The 24,052-nt window shown below is 38.3% G+C and overlaps 2 protein-coding genes across 2 annotated transcripts in view; one reads left to right on the top strand and one right to left on the bottom strand.

Annotated features, from left to right (window-relative positions):
- LOC136440919 (tubulin-specific chaperone D-like) overlaps positions 1-24,052 on the bottom strand; it is a 154,159-nt gene that overhangs the window by 74,355 nt on the left and 55,752 nt on the right. The window lies entirely within an intron of this gene.
- Positions 1-24,052, top strand: part of LOC136440920 (glycine receptor subunit alpha-3-like) — a 62,060-nt gene that overhangs the window by 7,445 nt on the left and 30,563 nt on the right. Inside the window, exon 2 of the mRNA XM_066437103.1 lies at positions 16,632-16,750. Coding sequence (XP_066293200.1) covers positions 16,632-16,750 — 119 coding nt within the window. The remainder of the gene's footprint in view (positions 1-16,631; positions 16,751-24,052) is intronic.

Here is a 24,052-nt window from a genome sequence, read left to right as displayed (position 1 = left end):
CATACATTGTCATTTTCTTACCATGACTCTAAAGCACCTCAATTAATTTTGAGGAAACTCTTTGATCAATGTTACAACAGGCACAAAACACCGAAGCTGAAAAGAATGCAAATAGCTGGTATATCCGATAGCAACATATAAATCAGGTTGACATTGTAAGGAGACCTTTGGAGGGGTCTATATATATTCCATGTTCTCCTGATGTAGGGCTTTGCCTTGAGTTGCGTTGTTGCATTTTAATGTAGTTCCAGAACCTACTGTAAGTCTTGAAATGTTTGCAGTGGTTTTATCTTAATTTTCGATTTTCATAGTGAGCTTTCCACTGAAAATCATGACACCAAAACAGTGTCTCCATGCTATTATTAACTGTACTACTGTAGCTTTGTTTCAAGAAATTCAACCTCAAACTTAAGACACTGCGAAAACTTCCCTTTCCCTTCTACCGTAAAATTGCTACCGTCCAACAAAAATAAATCAGATCTATTCTATAAAATCATATTTTGCAGCATAGCTATTCAGAGAATCTAGTAAGGACAATGTCATGTACAATGTGCAGGTACACGTAGCTATAGTTGACAAATTGTTATTCTTATAATAACAGCCCTAATAACAGCTGCAAGTAACTTTTTATTGAGGTTCAACAAACAAATCTAATTACAGCAACAACCATTTGCTCTAAAGAAATAGAACTGTACAAAAATGTCTTCATGGTCATTTTATCCAAATCAAACTATGATTCACTGAAAACATGCAGATTTTTGTTAACTGAATCAAAAACCAGCATGTTTTATAGTATTGGCAAGACTAACTGTTACATTGTGTCACAGCACTCTATCCATGTACATTATGTTTATCAAAACAGTCCTGCCTTCCCTAATTTCATTCACATCACATTCAACCTTCAGGTTATTCAAATCTATTCAAAGCTATAACGTACAACCCCTCCCACTACCCTCCCAGTAGAAGTGCACCCATTTCCACTTAGAACAGTTCAAAGAAGAAGTGCAGCGGCTCCGAAACTTGGCACGAACGCTCTGCCGGCGATATAGATTTTTCCCGCGCTACAACAGAGTGAGTAATGGTGGCTACCCTACCATGAAAGCACCGAGAATCAGCCGAGATAGCGGCTATATCTCTTTTTCCATACAGGCTGTTTCTGCAAAGGAAGTTACAAGGCCATTGCAGACTCCCTTGTTACAAGTTAGTTTCCTGGAGGAATTCGATTCTGGTGGCTTTTTTTAAAACATTAAGAGGTTACCGTGTTATTGGCAATGACGTTGTGTCGGACCACTCTATATTGGACATGCATTTTGACAAATCCATCTATCTGAAATACATACTGTTGCAGAATCTATTGAAAAATATGCAGTCTATAGCAGAAAATCTCTACCAGGCTTATATATTAAGTACTTTGAATTGGCAAAATTGTACAATTTTAGCATACAAAGTCATTGCTAAATTTCCTTTATCGCCTGTGCTATAACCATGCTATTTGTCTGAACAGCCAATGAAAGAACACTTAGGGATGTTAATGTTGTCTTAAGGGGTAAAGATAATCAATTGTAATCAGCGACTGAAAGGCCCAAAAGGTCAATATCAGGAAGCGTGGGAGGGGTCATCTTTTAACAAGATGCTATAAAAAGGGTCAACATAACCTTGCCTATAGTTTATCATATTTAGGACTTTATCAAGATCGAATGGAGAGCAACACCTGGGTTCACAATCGAAGGGCCTGGACTGTTCCATTTTTGCATGTATGGGGGAGAGAGATAATTTGGCTTGCATGTATCAAGTAATGCTTTAAGAGCTGAAAGGATACAGTATAATATATATAATATTCAATATATGTATTATGTAATGTATGTATGCATATATAATTATAAACGTGTATATATAAATATATATTTTTTTTTACAGGGGACGAAGTAGAATTCAAAATACACGACAATAGTGATGATGAAAATTCACTTGTCTAGAAAAGTTCAATGAAATAGTTGTTGGAAAATGAAATTACTGCTCATCAGTAATCACAAACCTTTTTAAACAGAAAACCACAAAATGCCTAATGTTATTTCTCATGCTTATAAATATGCTAATAACCAAGTTGCAATAAGATTCAAGGTTGGACTACCAAAGAATCACATATGGACTAAATCTGATTGGAATTTCCTTGTACAAAATACTATTCAGAATATTTCAAAAAATGCCTGCCTGCCTACTGCCTATGTGCTCAGGCCAGAATCGGGCCCCTTGCTTTCCAGGAGGATCCTCCACGCAGTACTGTCCCTTGCCCTAGCCTCTGCTTCCCGACTGTTTAAAGTTTAAGACAATTTGGTCTTTCCATCTCTTCGGTGGTTAAAAAAATGAATTGTTGTTAAATGGCAGAGGACAGTCAACACTTGATAATAGCATCATGGTAAAGAAAGAAAAAAAGAGCAGCTACAACTAACACATCTGTAAGTTTCTGAAAACTGTGACATTCTTGTATGTTTTGGAGTGTCCGATACTTGAATCTTTAATCAAGTCCTAGACTTTGTGTCGTAGTGTATTAGATTCCATTCAGACTGACAATTTGATTATGTTAAGTGCTACCGGAGGGCAGGCCATTGTTCCAACACTTCACAATCAGACCAGCAACAAAAGAGGCATCCCAGCAGACTTCAGACCTTTGATGGTTTACAAATTAAGCAGAATTCATTAATACAACCATCGCACCTCTTTATCCACCCTTGTGTAACGTTAATCCAAAGTGGCCGACAAAACGACGCACTGCGTAACGGGCATAAAAGAGGGGATATCAGAGATTGGAGGTGGTCGCTTTGCTTTTTTTTTTGACGCGATGGCCCTCAAATGAAGATATTCAAATTGTTGCCAAGCAGTTTCGAGCTACTTTACCACCTAAGGATCAATAAGGGAATACATCAAACAGAAGGCCGTCTACATTATTGATGAAATGTCGAATGTAACCGACGGCATGTCTGCAGGCTCGGATATGACTTAATCGTGCGTTGGGGAAAATTGCACAAGTGACCCAAACTTATTCTATAATCCTAACGATTCCAAGTGTGAACGATGAAAAAACGCAAGCTTGCCCGAGAATTTGAAACTCGTGAGAAATAATTCATGTTGTGCCCGAGACAGGAACAGTTTATCGGAGAGCGTAACTGTCCGCGCTCAATTATTCATCAGGGCCGTCTTGGGACAAACGCTCTCCATTTTTTTTACAGCGATCCCTTTGATATTGTGGTTTAGCTCCCAGGGCACCGCTTCCACACACTGAGAAGAGCACAACGGAAGTCACAACGGTGCCGCTCGCAACGGAAGTTATAAATTATCGGGACCTAAAGGCAATAAAAAAAGGCTACCTCTTATGAATTAAGAACGGAATATCATAAATCTTTTCAGCATAAGCAAACACAAGTCTTAGAATACAATACTTAAAATTTTTGCATTATGTCAGACAAATACTGGGATATTTCTATATTGTATTGCCATGAGGATTCCTTGACTAAGTTTGTACCAATGAATGTACAGTGAACTTCTGTGTTACATGTTTTCCACACCTTTTGGTGTATTTTCCCCTTTTAACAGCCATTGGGCCACAAAGGCCATTGAAGCTAGCAGGGGGCTATTCCACTCAGGTAGTGGCGTGTATTCAACTCCAATTAATACTCTTAAGTGTTGAGCACTAAGCAAAGAATTCAAAACAGTATTAGATGTACCATTTCTTAAACCCTTAAGCTGCCAGTCCCGGTTTAAACAGGGATGCCCAGTGTGCTGGGCCCGGTTATAACCGGGATAGGGTATTCCCAGAAGAAAATAGCTTTGCGTGCGTGTAGTGCGAGAAGCCGGGAAGTTAGGGCCGCCAGCTGTTTCGTGGGTTTCGTGAGGGAGGTCAGAGGTCAAACATTTTTGATTTTTACTTGGCTAAAAAACCTGGCAGCTTAAGGGTTAAGTCTTTGGTTGAGTCCCAGCCGGGATTGAATCACCGGCCTCCCAAACGCAGCTAGCAAAACCCCTATCCCCTAAATCATTGCACCCGTGACATTTCCCTGAATATACATCTAATTTTACTGTATCCATCAGTGCCACAGTGAGTCACCATTTCACCTTGCACGATTTTGCATGACTTTACGCTAATAAGACCTTTTACAAGTACAAGCAAACATAATCTGCTTGCACTGTGCATGATCTTTCACACCATAAGCCCTCTTTTCATTTCATACCATCTCAAGTACACAAACTCCTATCAAATTCCATGTGTCCATTGTAAAACGCTGAACGTCCCAACGTCTCATGAGCTTTACGAGCGTGAAGTCTGTGCACTGTCTGCTTTAATACCGCTTCTTTCCAAGTTACAACCAGTCCATCAGTTTGACACCAGGACCTCTATAAGAAAAGCTCACGACCCCTCCTGCAGCTGCGCCGTGTCTATTACACAATAAGTGTCATTGTTTATGACATCTCACTGCCCCCCGGCCCCGTTTATGATTCACTCAATTGTTGCTATGAGAATGTTATAAAGCCCTCATTGGCAATTGAAGCTCTGTACGCGGGCCAGCAATTACCATAGACTGAGCTAGTTTAGACTGGAGAGGAAGCCGGTTTAGACTGACCAGGAAGCCGGTTTACTCAAGATTGGGGCAGATCTATTTCTTGGGATCATCAACTTGAAAGTGCATCAGGAACATATCGTGACCAGTACTAAATGGGGATGTTTTGCAAGATACACAAAACATATAGGAAGCATACCGTCAGCTTATGTAAAAAGGAATCATTATGATAAAGCAATATTGCAATCATAAGCAATGTGGAAATTTTAATTTGGACAACAAATTCTTCTGCCATTTTTGCATCAATACAAAACCCCAGAAGAAAACTTTACGTAACAATAACACATCAAATGTCCCATTACATACTTTTATCAATAAGTCAACAACTCTATGTCTAACTTTGAGAAAGTTGACTAATGGTGCCTCAGATCTGAAACAAATGCACGTAAAAGGGCATTTTCGCTCCAGGTTAAAATACATAATCTTTTAATTACGTTCTTTCCATTAGAGATAGAAAGGCAAATGTAAACCACCAACAATCCACGGAAATCCGCGAAAGGGCAAACATTACTCAACTGCAATTTCAGTTTTCCAAGCCATTTTTCACAAGCTTACTACACACCGACAACTGACATACACACTCCAAAATAGCATAGCATTAGGATTTGTACGATTTAAATGTGCATATTAAGTTCTTGTATACAACTTTGGCTAATGTCTTTATACTTTTGATGGAAGAGTTAGGATTACCTTAACGTACATGGATATACCAACAGAAGAATTCCTTAATCTAGATACTAAAGCAACAGTTACTAGATGTGATTTTAAAATTTTCAAAATTCTATCCAGTTGCTTGCATGAGTATAACTATTCTTGGAGTATCTTATTACCTGGATGTCTAACTTTCATCAACGCAGAAGAAATCACTATCACAATCATTATACAAAGATTGTAAACGATGATTCATACTTAATTGGTATAATTAACAAATGAAGACGCCATGATGTGTAATTTAGCAAGGGTAGGTGGTGAGTTCCAAATACATTCATTAATCTAATGGTGGATACACGACATCAGTAAGGGCGCGGTTACATTCGTCGTACGATCGTCGTTTAGATCGCAAACTGAGGGCATTCTAGGGATAGTCACGCATGTGTCGTTTGAAATTATCGCTTTAATTAGCTGTTTTTTTATCCATTCATAAATCCTAGACTTATACTGTAAAATGCATTTAAGCTCCCTTGGTTTTTATTTTGTGCTAAGGGGGAAATGGAGTGTTTGCAGTGTTTGCAGCAGCAGTATAGTCACAATCATACTACTACAGAATCGGGCAAAAATGCTCACGGTGGTTTTATGTTTGCTGTGGAACGGTCGCCGTGAACATTTTAAGTTGGTTACAGTAACGTAAGCTAGTCTGTACCTAAACCTCTGTACCGGTACCTGATATAACATGTATAGGTACGCAATAAAAAAATTATCCCTTCCAAACATTCTGGTACGTAAGCTAGTCTAGGTTTCATCTAGTAAGAGTTATTTATACTGTTCCCTGGATGCTCTCTTAATCAGGGTGCATGCCACATTTGTCATGTTAATTACCTATTCCATCATTGTATTGCTATTAGTTCTATCTCATATACTGGCCATCTGGGTCCCCTCCGGTACTTTAAAATCTCTATTCAATAAACATTACTCATATCCTCGCATTCAGCTGACAAAATATTGTCAGAGATGTGATACATTGTGGGGAAGCACAGATAGATTGGTGGGCTGCAAAAACTTAAGCCATTTCCCCAAACCCCCCCATAGGGAAAAGGTAGCATTCCAGTACTAGTCCTCTCAATTTCAGCACACATTGTATCATACTGAAAGCAGTCATTGATACGTACATGGCTATAAAAACTGGTTATAGCTATTATAAGAATAATAAATAACATGGTATCTATCTTATCTACATGTAGCATCATGTAAGGAAAGTTATACGAACAACAATACAGATGAAACACAAAGTTACAAATTAATCATTTAAACAGCAACAAAAATCAATGAACCTCTGCATCTTAACCTTCAACCTGCTAAGTTAGACCTGATACACACTGGGAATATTTTCTGGACATACATGTATGACAACAACACACGTCAAATGCCTATTTTCCTGGGTGTGAACCGGCCCCAAGCGACGTACGTCAGGCAATCTTATCACCCTGGATGTAACGTACCGTAATGTAAATGTGAATCAATGTAATCTACATATAGTGCGTCACAAAGGCTGGATTTACACACACATTTTTTAGTCCACTTGGAGTCGACCCAGGACTTTGCAAGGAGAACCCTAGACCAGTCAAGTAGCATTTTCCAGTAGGAAAACTCCATTTGAGCAGCCAAAATCTCCTCACACACAGCTCCAAGTCACTTCAAAAACCTGTATGTAAATTGGGCTAAGTACTAATTCCTAGTCTATATTACCTGATCAGGTGTGGGAATGAATTATGTACATTTGTCTAGTGGGCTCTCTAGGAGAGCAGATGGAAGAAAAGACAGAATTCCCAAACGTCTAGTTTCTGTACGCTTCCAAACACACTGTCATGAAATGTTGAAAGCACTTACGCACACAAAAAAAGTTATAACTACGTCTCATGAGGTCCTTTAAAAACTGAAACACGTTTCTAGATTTGAAAGGTTGCACAAGAAAGTTGTGATTTATCAATATTGTATAGTTATTGCTGTTGACAGAAAAGAAAATTTCTACTCACAAAAGTTACAAACTCTAAAAAGTTGCAAACAATATTTTACATAATAGTCTGAGTTTCAAGTAAGTCCTTATCAAAAACAATGATATACAGAAAGGTCGAAGAAAAAGGATCAGTGCTGGTTAAAATATCAATCTGGAAAAAGTTGCTTTTTGAGTATTTCAGACCACAACAGTTTTTAAAAAAGCAGTTGTAACTTGAAACCACACTTAAAATACATGACTGTATCATGATTATAGCATAGCCTCATTTTGAGTAAATTCCTGATCATTAATATTATACGCAGTAAGGTCACAGAGAAAGCATAATTCCAATCCACAAGTTCCTGACAGTAACTTAAAAAATGCAATGACTTATTATTCGTCCACAATCTAACGCAGCACACATGTATGCAGCTTGCCCATTAGGTGCCCGAACACTCCATTCAAAACATAACTTAATATTCTAATCTTGCTGCTGTGTTCAGCAAATATTGCCGTTTTAATTATCTCAGGGAGAAATCTCTATCAAGGGACTTTTGGATGTAATATCTTAAAGAAGCAACAGACTTAAGACACGAGACAGAGCACCGTCTTAATTTGGACAAATTCTACTATGTCAATACCAATACTTAACAGTCATTTTGATCAAATATGTTTCAGATAAAACATGATATTCAATATGTAAATTACATTTTGATACAAAAGTGTTCTCAGACTGATACTTTTCATGATGATGTGTTAACTTTGTTACTTTCCAGAGTTTCAACATAAGGGAATTGTAAAATTACTTGTATCGGCTCTCTGAGAATCATTAAATCAGCAGTACGCGCGCACACCCAATTAACGTAAAATGATTTGCCTCAGCATAAATGCACTTCAGGCATAAATATTTCTACCAGGCTAATTCTTTTTCCTGATTGTGTGCGTGCACTGGAATGCAAATGGGTACCTTATGTAACATTATGGGTTCTGGAAGAATAGACATTGAGTAAATTTACAATTCAACAGTCAAAATTTTCTTCGGTCCCTAATAGACTTTCATCAAAGGTATCATACAATTACAGAAATATGCAATATTTCATCTTTGAGTTAGAGCTTGAATGTCTATTTACATAAAACTTCTTTAGTACATACAGTCACACTTAGATTATGATTTATATATAGTTGATTCTGAATTAAACCATGAATATAACCTGGGGGCAACTGAAAGTTTCTGAGCCTCACCCATAAACCAAATTATGTCCAATTCTAGAAAATGGAATTTCTCTTTTGACATCGTTCCAATGTTCTGACATGTCGTTAGATTACGGGTAGCAGTATTAATCCCGAGATGCATGCTACAGGATAAAAAGTTTTAGTCCTTAGGCCAGGATATTAATCCATGGGCCATAGTGCTTCTCGAAAAGAGCAAGGGGAATTTTGTGTACCATTACCAAAAAGCTTGTAAAACCAAAATCCTTCCTTCCAGATATACATGTACAAGACTTACAAGTCATGTACTTATAACATCATTCCAATCCTTTCAACAGACATTATGATGATCACACATGTCTCTAGGGTACAAATCTTAAAAGTATCTTAAGTTGGCAACCAATAGAAAAGAAGTTGGAATCCATCTATACCTGGTATGTTGACGATGTGCTGCAAAAGTTGTTGCAGCTGTCATGACACCACTTAAGTCATGACTTAAACTGTTTCCCTTCCTGCCTTTATATCTCGCTGACCTTAAGCATACTGAAGCAGCCATTTGGCACCCCATTCTCTATCGGTTACAGAGTTGGGCAGCAGGGAGAAGGTTATAAATGTCTGGAAGAGTGTGGTGTGTCCTTATCAAGACTGATCAGGGGGATACGCTATCACAGTACAAATGTGGCTGTGGTTGTGTGAATATGTTAATAGTGTGTGTAATACACAGAGAATGCAAAATACAACCTTTCCTCAAAGGGAATTACAAACTATCAAACAACAGTAGTTGCTTTATTTTTTTGGAAGACATTGTATAAATGATGATGAGAAGTGTATTTGTTACGAAAAGTATAGATGGATGTGATATCACAGCCTGAAATGCGAACTGAAATTGATCTACTGTTACAGTAAAAGTCTTATATCGGAGTACGAGTCTAATAAATTAATCAAAGACACATGTTTTTGGGTCATTGACCTTTAAGGAAGTCACTAGTTTTAATAGTCAAAATTAAAACACAAGTTCTAAGAATATTGTTACAATTAGATTTAGACTTAAATTGTTTGGAACTAGCCAAAAGAAAGAAACATGGTCTTTATCACACGTCAAAAACAGTAACTTTGTTTTTTTATACCTGCACTACTATATGACTATTATTATAGTATATATCAGTCTTACACACAACAACTTTATACACAAAGTTCATCGGGGAAATAACTTTACAGCCAAACTTTGTTCTACTGAAGTTCTGACATTTTCTTTGGTCAGCTGGGTATTCGGCTGTCTCCGTGAAAATGTTTGTGGCCTCGCCGACGGTGCAACTATGGACGAGCGCGGCGCGGGGTTATTTCCCCGAGTGTAGCAATTTGCCCTATTACAACATGAATAATTCACAAGTTCAATGACTTGGGACAGCTTGAAGAGATAATGACCGTCCAAAGGTGTTTCTCTATGGAGGACCACGTGACTTGGGCCGAGGAAAAAAAAGTTGTGTTTCCGACTACCCGACCGACCGACCGACCGACCTAAACAAAAACCTGCCAATCCTATAGCCTTTTTTTTGTTTTTTTGTCAATCAAGGGATATACATGTTGTAAGATTTTCAATGTGATATCTGAGTGATAAAAACTAAAAAGTTGAAGACAGAATTGGAGAATTCTCGTAGACATCCCATATTTTACACTCTGTTAACAGATTAGGGCTTTGAACAGTTGAAATGGGAATTTGTGGTAAACAGTACTACACAATGGTAAAAATATCTTCATGCATTCTACATGTAGTCTGGCACCGTTAGTGTTAAACTGTATTTTGTTGGATGACAACAAAAAGGGAGAATCCCTACCTATACCGTCCATAATTTTTTCAGTACCATAACTGAAAACACATAATTTTTTCTTAGGCCTTATCATACTTGACTTTTGCTAGTGAAGTTGGTTGATGGTTGCAGATCTAGAGGGGATCTGAGGACATCAAGTTTTGACTTTGACAGTTTTACGGCGCCCTCCCTCCAAATGATATGGTTGACGTGCTGGCGCGTCTGTCACATGTGCATTACTTGTGAAAGACAAGTTGGGCACTCAAGTCGGTCTCGCAGAGAGGATCAATGTCATTAACACAACCGATGGGCCTTGAGCCTGGTTGAATTCCACGGGCCGTTTTTAATGGAAGTCTTGAACTTTTTTTTCTATTTTCAAGAGTTTTATGACTCAGATTGCATCTTTTCTAAACTACAGAAAAGCTGTATTTCTAAAAAAGGCCTCATGGAAAAGAGACACAGATTGTATAGAAGATCATTCACCTTCTTGGCAAGGACAAAAACAGTAAAGCATGTACATTGACAAATGACAATGCACTGCCCCCTCCCACTACTACACCTGTTTTTTTTTTCTGTTAGAATTTTGGAACTTTCTTCTTTTAATCAATAGACATGTTTATGTTGCAAACAATCCCTTGGGATAGAATGAGTGTCATCTCCCCCCCCCCCCTTCATAGGTTGATTTCATCACAGCATTAAACATGCTGTCCAAATAGGAGTGTTTACGGTACCCGAAATTGGTGCCTTGGGAGCTTTATGGATTTTCCTCCTGCATAATTGATAGGGCTTTTCAATTTACTGATGCTAAGTAGAGATGGTTTCACTTTAAGCTGAATTTGGAAGACATAATCTGCATTTGGAATTACCATTTGTTCTAATCTCAAGTCTGTTTAATCCTCAAAACAAGCATTTCAAAGTTGAGTCACAATATTGTAGAATTCTCAGTGTTTCTGGCTATTTCTTTCATCTGAATCTGTCCGATCTAATATCATTATCAATAGATAAAAGATAAGATTTCTTGTACAAGCCATTTAAAACATTAAAGTGACAAATTGCCACAATTACAAACAGCACCATTTGAACAAATGGCATCTCTTTCCAAATCTTCCATCGCATTATGCATCTTTGAAGCATTATCTTAATTGAAATAACGAAATACAATGTACCATATGTTGATGAATGACTTAATGAACATGAATCCATAAAGTAACCATATTAGACAATAAGATTTTGGTTCGAAAATAACTGTACACTACAATGTATTTTCATCCAAGGGTGCATTTAAAGTAAACATTGAACAAAAATTTGTGGCAAATAAAATTAATGCTGATGCAAGTTCTTTTTTCCAATAATCACATCTGCCCTCTTTTACATGACTGATGACTTAGTTAAAAGATAATTTAATAAAAGCAATGTCCATGGCCCTGTGAAATGAACAGAGCAGCTAAATGTAAGTGTACCAAAAATTTACATGTATGAGCACTGAGGCACCACAGAGAAACTACAATGTCTTAACCAAAAGGGGGAGGGGGGCATCTTTACCAGAAAAAGGGAAGGCAGGCATATTTACCAATTATGATTTGTATACAAGTCAACAGCTTCAGTAAAAATAAAGATATATTGCATCTATATCCTTAGATAGTTTCCCCTTACAACCTCTTTTGCTTTCAAATGAAATATCCCTCAAAACTTTGTTCTATAATGCAGAACTACTGTAACAGTGTATTAAAGAAAAGGCTGCCAATCTATTTTGAGATTGCAGTAAGGTTATGTAATATTTCACCTCTATCCCCCAAACAGTCCCGGATAGGCCCTTTTTGGCCCTTTACAGTTTTCTAAAATAATGGTTTGGTCTGAACACCCGAGGTCTGGGTGCCTATTACAAGTAGTAAAGGTTTTATATACAGGTAGTAAAGTTATACCTTACACAGTGGTAGCAGCTGCTCCAGTGTTCTTTCATCTACTTGTTGATCTCACGTTCGATACTCTAGCCAGGATGAAGAATCATGGGCAAATTTCTCAGGCATTGCCTTTTATCCCTAACTTGGCAAGTTTTCAAAACTGCAACGTGCACTCCAATCTTCAATTGTGACTAGACAATTAATGATCAATGAAAAAGTATAATAATTTATTATAGTTCCTGAAAAAAGCTGTTCTATAGATTTAGGAGGGTATGAAAGACAATTTTACTTTCTGATGGCCCATAGTTTCATTTAATTTTGATAAGAGATAGTTATTTTGTCAGCAAAGGCCACACCATGCAATTTTACTTGTTGATTCTCTGATTTTTTTCCAAAAAAAATTGGAGCGGCACTGAAAAAAAAAGTTTTTGCAAATAGTCTGGGGTGAAGAGTTTATAAAACATACAGAATAGCGACCCAATTTTTTTTTTTCAAAATGGGAATAACAGGAGTCAGGCTTTTCCAAGAAGTAACAAATAAAATTGGTCTGGCCAAAAGGAACCTTCCAAAAGTTATGGACTATCGGACTCAATCATCCAGGAGTAGTAGATACAACTGCACACTGTCATGTACATAATGAAAGTGAGCAAACTTTAGGAAGGCGGTTGTAGAGCCTATCTTAAGGCATGATCACATTATACATGTCCATGTACAAAGAAAAACAGAAACTTGAAAAAGACTATCAGCCGAGGGTAATCAACCCATGAGCAGGTTAGTATCATGTGGGTCATATATAAGAATAATGGGAAATCTTTCTTACACACAACCACACATTTGCGGCACCCCCATGCCCTGACCATGTGCCCCCTTTACCCTGGGGAGCGGATCCTCTGACAAGCATAAAATTTTGATTGACCAGGGATGCTAGTAGGTCACATATGGCCACAGTCTTCAACTGTAACCTGTCTGATAGCAATATTCCCCCTCAGTAATACTCTATTTTGACTTTGAATTCTCTGACACTTCACACCATGGATGGGAGAGAAATCCACACCATTTCAGTCTGCTCCCTCCATTGCTTGAGTCCTTTGTGCCCCCATGCAACATTTTTCTTGAAAAAACCCTAATCATGATATCTTCTCAAAAAGTTAAAGGAGTAATGACTCCAGTAACCATCTAGGTCATCCTCCCTCAAACAGTATGTTAATTACAATGACTGACCCATTTTCAGCTGTGTTGATCTTCTACTTGAAGGTAAACTCCTCCTCCTTCTCCTTGATTGACCCCCTTCTCTTGGAGCCTTTCCATTGACCAAGGAACATTTTTGGGCCTAGACAAACAGTTTGTCTTGATGGCAATAATAACATCGGCCCCAATCAAGTTGATGTTACCAAATGTCAAGGCAATTTGTCAGCCACTTCATTATGAGTAGATGCCAAGGTTACCCCTTTTGACAAAACATACTAACAAGACACAAAACATTAAAGTTTGTACATGCATGTAATATATGAGTATCAGTAATGAAATATGAAGAGTCTTACTAACTATGAGTAACACTTCTGCTCTTGTAGCACCCTCAGGACTGAAACCACAATGAGTTATCAGTGAAAAATGCCGCAATAACGCGCCCCTGTAACGGCACCCTCCAACTTGGTTAGGATATCCGTTTATTATCGCTCGGATCACGACATAACACCCCAGCAGCTGTCCATTATATCTGATAAACGTCTTACTTTTAACAGTAATGGATCTCCTTATCACACCTCTCATGCTACGGCTCAGACATCTTGGAAGAGATTTCCATTCGGACGTGAGGGATGCGCATTTATCTCTCTCTCGGCCTGAGCTTATAGGGCTTTCCTCTGATCTGACCCAAGGGTAAATAAGGAAGCACGGTTTCCGTTGTAGCGGGTCAGGAATGTAACTGGTCGGGTTTTGCGCGACAAATCTTGACGGGATGGCTTAGACATTGTGTCTGCTGCGAAATGTCAATGCGAGGATATCAGTGCTAGAAGTCCGGGAAATGTTGTAGGGAAAGGACTTTTGGTCGTGATTTTAATCAAATTGTGGATTCAAATGTTGGAGGGTTGCCGCTGGTTTGACCCTATGACATTAAATATGACTCTTACAGAAAGTCCTATTCTGCACCAGGTTAACCTTAAGCACTCTTAAGTATCCGTTTGACATCCAATTCCCTATTTGTTACAGATATAGGCAGCAGGGAGAAGGTTAACACAGTGACTGAGATTTTGTATGGAAAGTCCTCTCTGAGCTTCAAAGATCGATGTTGTTCCAGCATCACAGACATACAAATTAACATATTCAAATTAGCCACATCATGCATCTCATCACACTGCAAAGGCATGAATTAAAATTGGGATCTGAAACAATGTGGGAAAGAGAAGTTGCAGCACAAAACTGAAAACTTGGAGGAACACTGTTTGCCAACTGCTACAACATTAGTTTTGGGCCTAAAGATCTAAGGTCTAAGGTGCATCTCATTATTTTACTTATTAACTCTAACCTTCTCCCTACTATCTAACTCTGTAACTAATAGAGAATAGGGTGCCAAATGGCTACTCTAGTCTGCTAAAGGTTAAAACCAGCACCCAAGGCATCATGGCATCAAAAAATACAGTGTGATATCTTTCCGCACTTGAACAAACAATACATTTAAGATATTTCCATAATGCATAATATAAACCCTTCAGCAAAGCTTTTAGGACTGTAAAATTGATGGGTAATTGAGAACACCCTACTCGCATAAGACCTAGCCAAGGGGTGGTTGCCAAAGATGACAAATTGATATAATATGATCATAAAATGTAATAAAACTTTCTTCCTTGCACGGGGGTATGATATCAAATGACTTAATTGCTAAACCGGTACGAAATACCAGAAGGAAAAAGTACCAAAAACAGACTCTGAGCCATATTCAAAGACTGTTAAGTTCACACAAGGTGAAAATCTCCAGGCAACCCTACAGTCTATTTCTCACAATGTGTTGAAACAACAGTAAAGATAGCAATAAGACAGTACATACTTCCATCAATGCAATGATTTGCACTCTGGTATACTCACCACCATTAAAGCAATGTACAACTACAAACGGCTTGGATAATTAACTCCTGAAACTACATGGAGCCATGGCAGCAATTCAGAAGAAGTGCACTATAAATTGACAGTCAGATACAAAGCCAGAACTAATTCTAAGAGGTGACAAGAGAAACACACGATGACACTTGAAGAAGGACATTTCCTGCGCGGCGGCGTAACTGGATGAAGGGTCTCGCGTGCCGCGACGATTACTCACGGTCAGAGTGCAGGCAGACCTTGTTAAACGCGGCAGCACGTATCAAAGTGCCCCTCGGAGACCTGGGCGAGAAGACAAATGTGGGATTAATGTAGCGAAGTCTGACTGCCGCTGTGGATATAAAAATTGAGGGTGACGGAGAACAGACCAGGTTTCAAAGCAGCGAGAAAAGTAAGATGCTCTACGGGACTTCAGACATAAAAAGGAGGAGTGTTAATCTAGAGATTTACACTCCTTTGAATCACATGCATATTGAATCGCCTTGGCTTACACACTTATATATATTTTGATGCATAATTCATCTGTAAAAGTGTGTCTCTATGGTGAGCTTCCCTAACTTCAACTAATGTTACCAATGCATGTAGGCATACACACTAACTTAAGATATCCAGGTGTTCAAGACATTCTTGAGAAGGCCTCAATAAAACCCAGCAGAATTATGAGAGTTGTCGTCATTTGTTGCAACTATTCAAGTCTCCCAGTGCCGCATTAGAGATCAATTTTTTGACCATCATCATCACAACATTAAGATAAAGGAAGAAGGTCAGCAAAAGCCAATTACAGACTGCAGTAATGCCTCTCTTCAGAGCTGAAATCTGAAATTCTACAAAATAGAACTTCAAAAACTTTGACAAGTTATATAACAAACTTTCATGCTTTATTATTTTTTCCTGACACTTTAATGTAAAGGATATACTGCATACTAGAGTACAATTATAGTACTACCTTAATGTACTAAGCTTACACAAATGTCTACATTTAGGTGCACCAGTTCAAACACAGTCAAAGTCTAGTCTGGTGCACATTTTGGGTGTCAAAAAGTGAATTGTGCAAACAGTATTTTGAGCCCTGACTTTCAATCAATTACCTTTGCCAAGAGGATTGTTTTTGGTAGCATTTGTATGTGACACTGTATGTGTGTGTGTGTGGGGGGGGTGGACGTGGATGTGTGTGGGTGTGTGTATGTGTGTTGATGAAGAGCATAACTCGAAAAGGCCTGGATGGATTGTCTTCATATTTGGTATGTGGGTAATGATTATGAAAATGATTATATTTTGGGGCCCTTGTAGCGGCTTGTTACGGCACTAGTACTGCAGCAGAAGTTTTGATATTTTCAATACGCATTTTTATCTCCAGGCACTGTGAAGAACAGAACTGTGCACTAGTCATCAGTAAGAGGAAGCAGAACACGCCCTCCGACCTCCTGGACAGCATGCTGTGCGACTACGACCAGAGGATACGCCCAAACTTTGAGGGTAAGACTTCAGAAATAATGTAAAAAGACCCCTTCAGTCTTTCTGGTTATATTTGTTCATTAAAAAGTTGCCACACAAGTGTGGATGGGGTAAGAGAACAATTAAGTATATTTTCTGGCTCTCACCACAAAAACATATACATCAATAGATAACAACATAATCAAACATAATTAATCAAACATAATTAAACTTAAAGGAAAGCTTGAAAAGCATAATATACTACGCTAAATATTGTCCGTATGATTGTAAAGTGCTCTTAATCCTGTCTGATACCGATTTAACAAGAAGCAGTTTGAACGACAGAAGTTCAGACTTCCTGATATCAAAAGTGACATAGGGTCCGTGTTAAAATAAAATCGTTGTACATTGTTAAGGGCAAAAGAGCTATCTTTGTGTTTCGTATATATCTGTTACAACTGTCCCAAAAAGAAGTCTATAGTTATTACTAAGGGCATGTCTCTTGCCTGTAAAATTGTAATAGACGTTTTTTACATCAAACTTGAAATTGTGGCAATCTATATTCCATTACTGAAGTGTCAATACACCATACTTCCATATAAGATAAAATTCAACTTAGTTGTAATGTGCTTTCAAATTGTCCTTCAAATTTCAAACACTCTTAAAGGGGCATATTGTGACATGAGCATAAAACAAAATTCTGTTTTTGATTATTTGTCTACAATGTAGACAAATAATCAAAAACAGAATCATTAGTTGAACATACCTTATTACACTGCACAGCAATATTTATCACGTATGGATGCGACTTTGTAGTATCGTGCGGACGTCTAAAAAAAATGTATGCGCAATCCCCACCACCACTTGACTTGTCCGCCATTTTGTTGAACCATCGCCGAACACACGATCGAACATGCGACGTTCTGAAGTTTGATCACTTGTGGTGATTTTTCTATGACTCTCGATCTCCGACCGTAACGGTCGATTCGATTATTTCTTAGCGTTCTACGCTGGCTTATTTGCATATTAACTTGCGGGACGCAAGTTAATACGTAAATGAACCAGATTTTACACGTTTTGCGTTTTTCGTCGTTTCTTAATGGTGGAAATGTGACAAAATGACGGGCATATGTTAGAAATAAGTAACAAATAAGTTACAAATGTTAATCTTAATGTAGATCTTTCAAATTCTTATTATTTGTAGTTTTTGCCCACCAGATTCTACAATATGCCCCTTTAAACTGTAGCCATGTCAGGGAAATCTTTCACTTGGTTATTTTTGTGCTACCGGAATTTTGATCCTACTCCTTGAACAAAATGACACTACTTGATACACATCAAAAAGAAAGCCCTTCTGTTAACTAAAAGGATTCATTGCTTTGATAAAACTAGGATCAATAGAAAGGGCTGTTATGCATTCTAATCAACTACATGTATGTTTTCCCTCGGACCTATCTCTCTCTAAATTTAAAACCCGTCAAATACTAAAAACCATCTACAAAATGTACGAAATTCATTCAAATGTGATCTATGACCTTTTCCATGCAAAGGGTCAAAATATGATTATAACAAAATGATAAACCTTATAGGTTACTGACATTTGTGTCAACTTTTCTTTGACGATTCCAACTATTATTTGATGGAGAGGATTTCTAGTAATGCACTGATATGGAGAGAGGCATTAGGATAGCTATGCTTGTTCCATCATAGTAAGATCCACCATAATCGTGGGATAGGGACAACTTAATCTTTTTATACATGGATATCCCTGACGTCAAAAATAGCCCTGTATTCAGAAAGAATCAAAGCCTACATCTGTTCCTGATATCTAGGGCAAATCCTGTGTAATGGAAAAGAAAATGCTACCAGAAAATGTTGATCATTTAACTAATGTGATCTTCATAAACGATATCATGAATGAGATTTAAGAAAGAGTTAGAATGTAAAGAAATGGTATAATAATTTCTTGTACTGCAGCTTTGCAAACTGACTTTTCAAGCGTATTACCCCCAACCTACCCAAGAGTTTGCAAGTTTAACTCATGGATAATGTTTACACAAAGCACAATGCAGTTTCTGTATCTAGATAATCTAGCTTTGCATTTCTCAGACCATCCATAGGCTATTAGCATAAGATGTACAGTACTAACAAAGTGCTTTGTGCACAACCAGAGAGTTAGTGTGCAATGTTTTTGGCATTACCAGAACTGCATATTGCAGTGATTTGATATTGTGGTAAGGAGAAAATCATACATAATGAGTGTTTTCGGTGATTTTAAGCTCGCGGTTCGTGGTGGACAGAAGGCAGGACAAGCATTTTTGCGGTGGTTGTAAGTTTGATATGGAACCTTACAGTACTGTTAATGCAGATATTTAGAGGTCACTGCTAAAACCGCAAGCATAAAACCACCGCAAAAATATCTGCATTAACAGTACTGTTACAGTAGTGTTACTGTAACAGCAGTATCCTGCCCGACCCAAAACCAAAGGCCAACAGATAATGATGATAATCTTTTTACCCACTGCTTCAAATGTCAATCAAAAGTACAAAAACCCCAAGATTAAGATATCACAGTAAAGATATCACAGAAATCTGCATTCTCTGAGCCACAGTGGTTTAAGAATTCTCATTGATCCATGGGCTGGATTTCTTAAGATAGAGTCTTAAGATAAGAATGGCGGTTGGCATGTTTGGATTCAAAATTAAACATGTGGTCATCATGTAAAGACTGTCAAGCATGTAAGGGAGTTTAACCTTTAGCACACTGAAGTAGCCATCTGGCTACCAATTCTACACAGTCAATGTATATGGGTGATGGGATTAGGCAGCAGGGAGAAGGTTAAAAGCTCCAAGTATTGTAATCAACAGTGATTTGAAGGCTACCCATACATGTAAATATGCCAAATTTTAAGTACATGTATCAGTAACTACATGACTTCGTACATAACCAAGATTACAGAGTTCAAAAGAACAATGAAGTCAAAGTACATACAATGTAGAATGAATCTCAAACAGAGGCAAAGTTGGTCAGAAAATACCTGACAGAAAGAAAGAATGACAAGAATGTAAGAGAATGCTTTACGTTAATTTTACAGGAAGAAGGATTCTAACAAAAACGACTTTCCTCACTTCACTTAGGTGTAAATGAGTACCTAGCTTTGGCTAGGGACGTCCCTTGGATAGGACGTTGAATGGAGGTCCCGTGTTTGAGGAGAGTCACGCCTCGAGTATGTTAAAGACCCCACCACACTTATCGAAAAGAGTAGGGGTCCTTCCCGGCGTGAGTGGTTCAAAACCTACTGTCCTATGGCCGCACATGGGGCAATTGTCGTATTGAGGTCACCTGAGTTAGTGATCTAGCCCCGCCAAGTGTGCGCTCCTCGCAGTTCAGCCATTGGCTGTGAAGAGAGAGTAGTCGGCCTACCCAATAATAATTCCGGGATAGAAAGTAAAGGAAAACTTGAAAGGATGTAAATTAGATGGTAATGCATTTCTTTACACAAATAATATTGAACACATGAAGCAATACACAATCTGAGCACATTCAGCAGTAATCTAACAATCAGAATCAGATTAAACTAAGATTGCGACAGATGTGACTGAACGAACGTTATGTAAAGTCTGTTGCAGACTGTAATACATTAAGCTCCTGTCCTAGATCTGTCACTGTACAGAAATATGACGCAGCTGTTAGTAAGTGTTACTGTAGATTTTTGAGCAGGGTTCCTTTGCCCATTATAGCCTATTCAAATTAGAGCTACAGTTAGGGTTGTTAATGAAGCTTCGGAATGAGTAACTTTGACATATTCAACCATTTTTTTCCAGTTACTATAATCTACTTTATCTTCACGGTAGCAAAATTTCATGGTGTGAGGAAAATGGACATTTTCACTGAACTGTAACTTCACGCTGGCAGCGAGTGGTTTACAGAACGGATGCATGCATGAGGGAATCAAAAATAATAACAACAGGTTTTTTCACGGTGATGATAACTTCGCGGTATAGAGGTGACCGTGAAAACAATGAACATAAAGTGACAGTGAAAAAAACAAGAACCAGCATTGTTTCTTTCTGCCAGTTTATTCTAGTGAAGAAGAGTGATGGATGTCTGGAAGTAATCTCCAAATCTTTTAAAGAAAAAAAATTGAATTTTAAAAACAGTAAAAATAGGGGTTACTTAACCAGTCGTTTATCTTGTACTTAGGCATATGCAGTGGATATTGCTGTATACAATGTACGCACATGTATATTGAAAAGTCACTGGGGAACTAAAGGCATTATTCTTAAGCTTATTTGTATCACTGCAATAGCATGCATAGTCTGGTGGTATTTTTGTTCATTTTTCTATTAGTTACTGCTTCTGGCCCATGAGTTCAAATTTTGCTTTCATGTCTTTTTATTCAAAAAGGGACTTAACAATTCCGAGGATTCAAAAGTTTGCACTGTATACAACATGTAGCTGTCCAACTACAGTATCATTCAGAAACAGCACTATAAATTACTATTCAGGACAACAGGTATACAGTTCATTGTCCTATAGCTGTATGCTAGTGTCGCTCTCAGAGACATATGTGCAATTAAGCGTGCCAGGCTGAAAAAGCCATTATTGTTTGAACGAAGCCGTACTAAATAGGACAGCATACGGCTGTCAGCACAGAATTCTCATACATCTAAACTCCCAAACTGCCGAGTTTGCAGAGAAACGTAATCCACGCCATCTATTCCCACCTTACACTTCATCAATCTCTGTCGCTAAATGAGCCCGTGTAATTTTGCTGCGCCGGGAAACATGCTGCCGATGTACAACGTGATTTATGGCACGTTAAAGACATCATACATTTCCTTGCTACGTTCCATTACACATAATTCATTAGCCGCATAGTTATATATTATACCTCGTGTCACAGTGATCAGTAGTGACAGCGCTTTCTTTGTCTTCATTCCAGTCCCCTGGTTTCTTTTCTCCCGAAACTTCTGCACGAGTTATGTCAAGCGTGCACTCACTCAAATAGTACAAATAGTACAAATAGTACAGGATCCTAGGCACCACTGCACGAGTTATGTCAAGCGTGCACTCACTCAAATAGTACAAATAGTACAAATAGTACAGGATCCTAGGCACCACCCATCATTCCACGGAATTTTGTTGCATTCGATGGAAATGTTTTAGACCATTCCATTAACCTTGACGGACAAAAATCCATGACGAAAGATGTGAAAATGTCAAAATTTGAATAAATTGATAGAGGTTTATACAAGGTCACAGAAAAAAAAGACTATTTTGTAGGATCTTTTCGTCAATGGGAACTGGGATGATGGAAAAAATATCTTTTAAAGTTAGCTACAGCCCTGAAATAGTATACACACATATACAGTACACACACATCAGTGTTGACGAATGTTGGATTTACAACTGTAACAGCAGTTTGAGCACATTCTTACGACAGTCATTGATGTATCGTACAAATTGCAGCTGTCATGAGACAGAAAAGACTTTTGTAGAATGATTGTCTTGACGTTGATTCATTTTTTTTCCTATTGCACTATCTAAAATTGTCTTCACTTTTATATAACTGCATATCAAGTCATAGTACGTGGTTAAAAACCTGCTGATCGAAAAATTTCAATCAGTTTCACTGACCAAAGCAGTGGATGCTACTTGAAACGTCTGACCGTTTCTGAAATCGTATCCAGTTGCTTAGGTAACAGTTACTGTTGCTGAAAATTCTATGACAAATGTGACAGTACCTTATATATGGAAAGTGTTATCAGAAGTACTGTTGGAGCATCCTCACTAGACAGCTCTTATATAAGAACACTTGCAGTAGATGTGCAAAGAATGGGTGTGACAGGCAGTTCAGTGTAATATAACCAGCTGCTTGTTATAGCTCATTATGCTGTCCATTGTGATGTCTTGCCACAGGCTACATGTAGTTGGGCAGCCCAGGCTAGGCTGTGTGTCCTGAACAGCCAAACCAATAAACAAATAACTAGCTGCTGCTGCACCGTGTGCTTGCAAAGCTGGTGTGTTATGCTGAAGGGCGAGTATCCAGTTACACAGATACAAATATCACATAAAAGTCCAGAAACACTAGTGGTACACCACTAATGGATTTACAGTACTTAACTAAAGCTTCTAAGGCCTCTATGTGTGTTGAAAGACTGTCAAAGCTCTATTGACAATCAAGACATCAAGTCAATAGACACGATCAGTAGACAGCTGTGTCAATCATAGCACCCTGTACGGCTGATCTATAAGGGCACGGTGCTGCGAACATCAACAAGATCCAACTCCAATCCTTTCCTAATCACCCTCTTCATCAAACTATCTTTTAGATAGTCGCTTTATACAGTTTTGCTGAGAATAAAGACATCAAGTCAAAAGACACGATCAGCAGACAGCTGTGTCAATCATGGTACCCAGTCCGCTGATCTATATTAAGAACAAAAAATCCAACTCAAATCCTTTCCTGTCACCCTCTTCATCAAACTATTTTTGAGATAGCTGCTGGGCAATGGTCTAATCATTGATGAAAAATAACAAAAGGAATTGCATCAAAAATCATTTCGGGGAAGACCTTTCATTTGTTAAGACTTGCTGTAGGCACATTTCATACCGCATCATAAAAGGTAGTCCCATAACCTTTCTTTGAGGTCGTAGGGGCAGTGGGTTGTTATCCACTGTGTTAAGGGCCCGGTGCATCTCTCTCTCCAACCGAAGTCAGGTACCCATTTTTACCTGGGTTGAGTAAAAAAGTTGTGTTAATTGCGAGGGTGACATGACAGGATTCGAATCAACGAAATCTGTGTTCTGGGTCAAACAATCTGCCGTCACACCACACGACTCACAACGATCTGTTTGTCACGCCACACGACTGTCACAACGATCTGTTGGTCACGCCACACGACCGTCACAACGATCTGTTCCTCACCCAAACAATACAAACTTCTGTGACAGTCACATGATATCAATTGGGTGTCAAACCTCTGAACGTACATGTAACATAACCCAACACACCAAGAAGAGAAGGGTTGACCAGGTGGGATTGGCCCAAAATACAAAATGCATGTGAGCTGTAGCGCAGACACATTGCACTACTAGCTAACAAAAAAGTGCCATGCTTCGTCCTCAGTCTGAGGTTGGACAGCTTTCAATATCAAATTGTATTGTCATTCTTTGCCATAGGTTTCTGAAAATTAGATCTTGCAGATTCATCCATTAATGAATTGTGTGTAGATGGAACATTTGTTGTATTTGTACTAATGAAATGTGCAAATAGAACTTTATTTTACCGACAGAGTCCATGACATATGATTCAGATAGATATTTGACAATGTGTATAC

The sequence above is a fragment of the Branchiostoma lanceolatum genome, chromosome 8 (genome assembly GCF_035083965.1).
Source record: "Branchiostoma lanceolatum isolate klBraLanc5 chromosome 8, klBraLanc5.hap2, whole genome shotgun sequence".
NCBI lineage: Eukaryota > Metazoa > Chordata > Leptocardii > Amphioxiformes > Branchiostomatidae > Branchiostoma > Branchiostoma lanceolatum.
This window is presented reverse-complemented; position numbering and strand designations above follow the sequence as displayed.